This window comes from Merops nubicus, unplaced genomic scaffold (assembly GCF_000691845.1).
Source record: "Merops nubicus isolate BGI_N331 unplaced genomic scaffold, ASM69184v1 scaffold35711, whole genome shotgun sequence".
Classification (NCBI taxonomy): Eukaryota; Metazoa; Chordata; class Aves; order Coraciiformes; family Meropidae; genus Merops; species Merops nubicus.
The window spans coordinates 10,522-14,010 of record NW_008588211.1 but is presented as its reverse complement, the minus strand read 5'-3'; the positions used below and the strand labels follow the sequence as shown (position 1 = coordinate 14,010).

The window sequence follows — 3,489 nt, the reverse complement described above, 5'->3', positions numbered from 1 at the left end:
AACCGCTCTCAGAAGCAAAAAAAGCAGGTCTCAAGCTGGCATTGCATCTGTCAGAGGTGAAAGTTTTCTTCAGTTTCTCTCTGTGATTCCTGTTTTATATAACCTTCGCAAAACTAAAACTAACCTCTGTGCGTTTGGAACTTCTCAGGCCAAATTTGTAATGATTTTGGGGCATTTTGACAAGAGAGAAGGAAACAAGAAATCTTCAACAATCTCTTCTGAATCAGAATTGTCAAATTATTCTTACTGTGCTATATCTGTTGGGGGGGTTAGGTGTGCATTTGAAAATTAATATTGAAAAGTAATATTCCAAGAGGTTCATTGTTTTCTTCATGGTATTTTATCACAACTTACGCATATTAAAATTTGCACATCTTCATGAATAGTTCTGTTAGCTCTGCTTGTATCAGTAGACAGTTGGGCTTTTCCAGGAAAATAAGTATGATGTATGATGTTAGAGGCCTATTGGTACTTGTTCCTATTTCACTAGGAGCCTTTTGCAGGATATCCCTGCTTGCTTTTGTGAAATGTATTCTTTAATGTCTCAGTGGTCTTATGGTTTTGTTTCTGGTTTTGGTTTTGGCCTCTAGCAGTTTCTTTGTGCAGCACTTTTTATCCACATGTAAAACAGGCATTAAATGTCTTGATAGGGTAGTTTTGAAACTGGAGTTCGTAAAGCTGATTTATGGCCTCCAGCAGAAAGTACTTCAGAATTGCAAATAGTGATTGTCTATTTTTACATACCAGTTCAGGATTATGGCTTCTTCAGTTTGTAATTCCAAGTTAAGAGTCACTTTCATACATTACTATTTGCTTAATCATCTACCAGTGCAGATATTTAGTCTCACTAACGCTTTCTTCTGGGCAAGTTAGGCTGTGAAAACAGAATGTTAATGTGCTGTTTTATGATGCCTTGACAGAATGTAAAATATGTCCTCTCTAGATTGCAAATCAAGAAGAGGAGACCAAAATTCTCCTGGGCCTGCCTCCTGACAGAATTGGACATGGGACATTCCTGAACTCTACAACATCAGGTTCAGAAGAGTTAGTGCCACTTGTTCAGCAGAATCGCATACCTATTGGTAAGAAGAAAAGTTAGGAGAACTACTTCATGATGTCTGAATTTCATCATATCATACATACTGCTGATCTGGTGACTCAGATTTGTCTTGGACAAGAGGTGACTTATTAAAACATAGCAGAGAGACCTGCCTGTGGAGGTACACTGGTAACAATGTTGTGGTTTTGACATATTTGTGGCAACAGACAACAGTTGATGTCTCAGATGGAAACAAAACTAAATCATGACTTATAGTTACTGCATAAGGCTGTGTGGTGTTTCTGTGTCTGGTTTGCAAGCTTCTTAAATTTCATACCCAGGTGGTAGTTAAGAAGAAACTGATTACCAGCCTTTTCCTTAGAAGATACTACCAAATATTTGAAGCATATAAAATGAAGGAAACAGCAATAGTTGATTTTAATTTTCATTTAGGAACAGAAGTAAATAAATTATTTATCAAAACCATGTCTTTTGTTTTGAACCAGTACACATATCCTTGTTACTTCTATGTTTGTTTGTTTTTTTTTTTCTCTTTAGAACTTTGCATGACATCAAACATCAAAACTCAGACAGTGCCTTCTTGTGACAAACACCATTTTGGATACTGGTATAACTTGGGCCACCCTGCAGTGATTTGTGTAAGTTTTTTGGTTTGTTTTTTTATTTTAACCATGTAGTCAGGCAAAGAGCCAAACTAGTGTGAATTCAGAGTATATTTCCTTTTATAGGTCAGAGCGGATTTACTAAGAGTTTCTGACCCTGCAGCAAGTCATCTGCGTGTGTGAAATCATAATATTCTGTTTTAGAAATGCTTTTAATACAAATGAGAGTTTTTAGTAAGTCTATTGGCTTTATTGTGAAGCAAGACCTTTTATTCTGTATAGATAAGATGATCAGCTATACATGCAGTGAGGTTCTTAACTGTTTGCACACTGACACAGCTCTCTTAAACATATTGGTCCAATGCTAGCATGTAAGCCTGTGCTTACCTGGGCTTCTGTTGTCTTGGATGAGAGTGCTCGAGTTCTTTTGACAGCTAATTAAGGTCCTTAAATGTTGAGGTGCCAATTGCTTTTGTTGGCATTGGCAGGATTTTGCTATCACCCTGTTAGTTTAACAACTGTAGTTCATACCATTGTCTAAGTGTGTGTATATATATTAGAGCATTGTGCTTATTATTCAAATAAGCCTCAATCCTTTCTTGTATAAAGCATTTATTATTGAGTTTGAGCTCTGATGTGTTTGGAGTAAAATAATTCTTGATTAGAGATCTTCTGAGGTTTTTCAGTTGTGAAAAGTCTAGATAACCACTGAAGTCACAGAAGAAAGCCAATTACCCATAAAGCCATTTGAAAACAAGAGTAGTAGAAGAAGGAGATACTACCGTGTCTTAACCAGGCTATAGTTAGCATTCTTCTCTCTGGGGACACAAGCACTCTTGAATTGCAGATATGTGATCTCATTAAACCTTAAATAATCCTAACTTGCTATTTTGAGATGTATACTCTTTAGGTGGCTTTTGATCATATGGTTCTGATGCTAGCCCAGTACTTCAGTCAGTACCAAGAACTTGTTCTGTTGATGCTAAGTGCAGAGGTCAGGACAGTTTCCTCCCTGAAGGCATAAGAATGCAGAGTATGCTCTAGGTCCCAGATCTGAGGAAAGGGAAAAGAGGAATAATGAGCCCTGCACATCTGACAGAGCTTGCATGTATGTATCATTTGATAGCCATCTTTCTAGCAATTTTAATAGGAAATCCTATTTTCTTGATAAATTGTGCCATTGCTTTAAGAAGTTTTCTTGGCTGTTGGAATAATTTGTTAATTTTGAGTGAAAATAGGGCAAATATAGTATGAAAGAATTACCAAACAGATCAAAGTACTATGGAATAAAATGTGAAGCAGCAAAGTAAAACTGGTTTGCAATCTGTAGAAAAAACCCTTGATGCAGAGCGACTAACTACTTTTTTTTTTTCTTTCAACTTAACTCCAGACTGATGATAAAGGCGTCTTTGCAACAGATCTCTCACAAGAATATGAGCTGGTGGCAAACACATTTAATCTGACTCGATCACAGATGTGGGATCTTTCCTATGAATCAATCAACTATATCTTTGCTTCAAATGTAGTAAAATCAAAGCTAAGGGAACAGTGGAGTAAACTGAAGCCAGCTCTGTTTGATGAATCACACTTGTCCTAAACAGCTTGAGTGTATTAGCTTAGTTAATCAGCATTTTCCACTGAATTTCCTGGCTTTTCCCAGCCTTTCGGGTTCATAAACCCAGCCCTTAAACTGCGCTTGAGCAAAATGAAGCAATGTGTCCTTTGTTGGTGGGGACCAAAGTACATGTTCTTTTGTAATTGGGAAGGGTTCTCAACTAAAACTCAAAACATGCCATCATGTTTGTTCTCCTCAGTTAATATGATATT

The 3,489-nt window shown here is 36.9% G+C and overlaps 1 protein-coding gene across 1 annotated transcript; it reads left to right on the top strand.

Annotated features, from left to right (window-relative positions):
- Positions 1-5: 5 nt before the first annotated feature.
- Positions 6-3,259, top strand: LOC103781487 (adenosine deaminase-like protein; the record flags this gene model as incomplete). The annotated part of the gene is made up of 4 exons (XM_008949206.1): positions 6-56; positions 944-1,082; positions 1,598-1,698; positions 3,053-3,259. Coding segments are annotated over 4 exons (498 nt in total), but the record flags the coding sequence as incomplete, so codon positions are not given.
- Between the last annotated feature and the right edge of the window lie 230 nt (positions 3,260-3,489).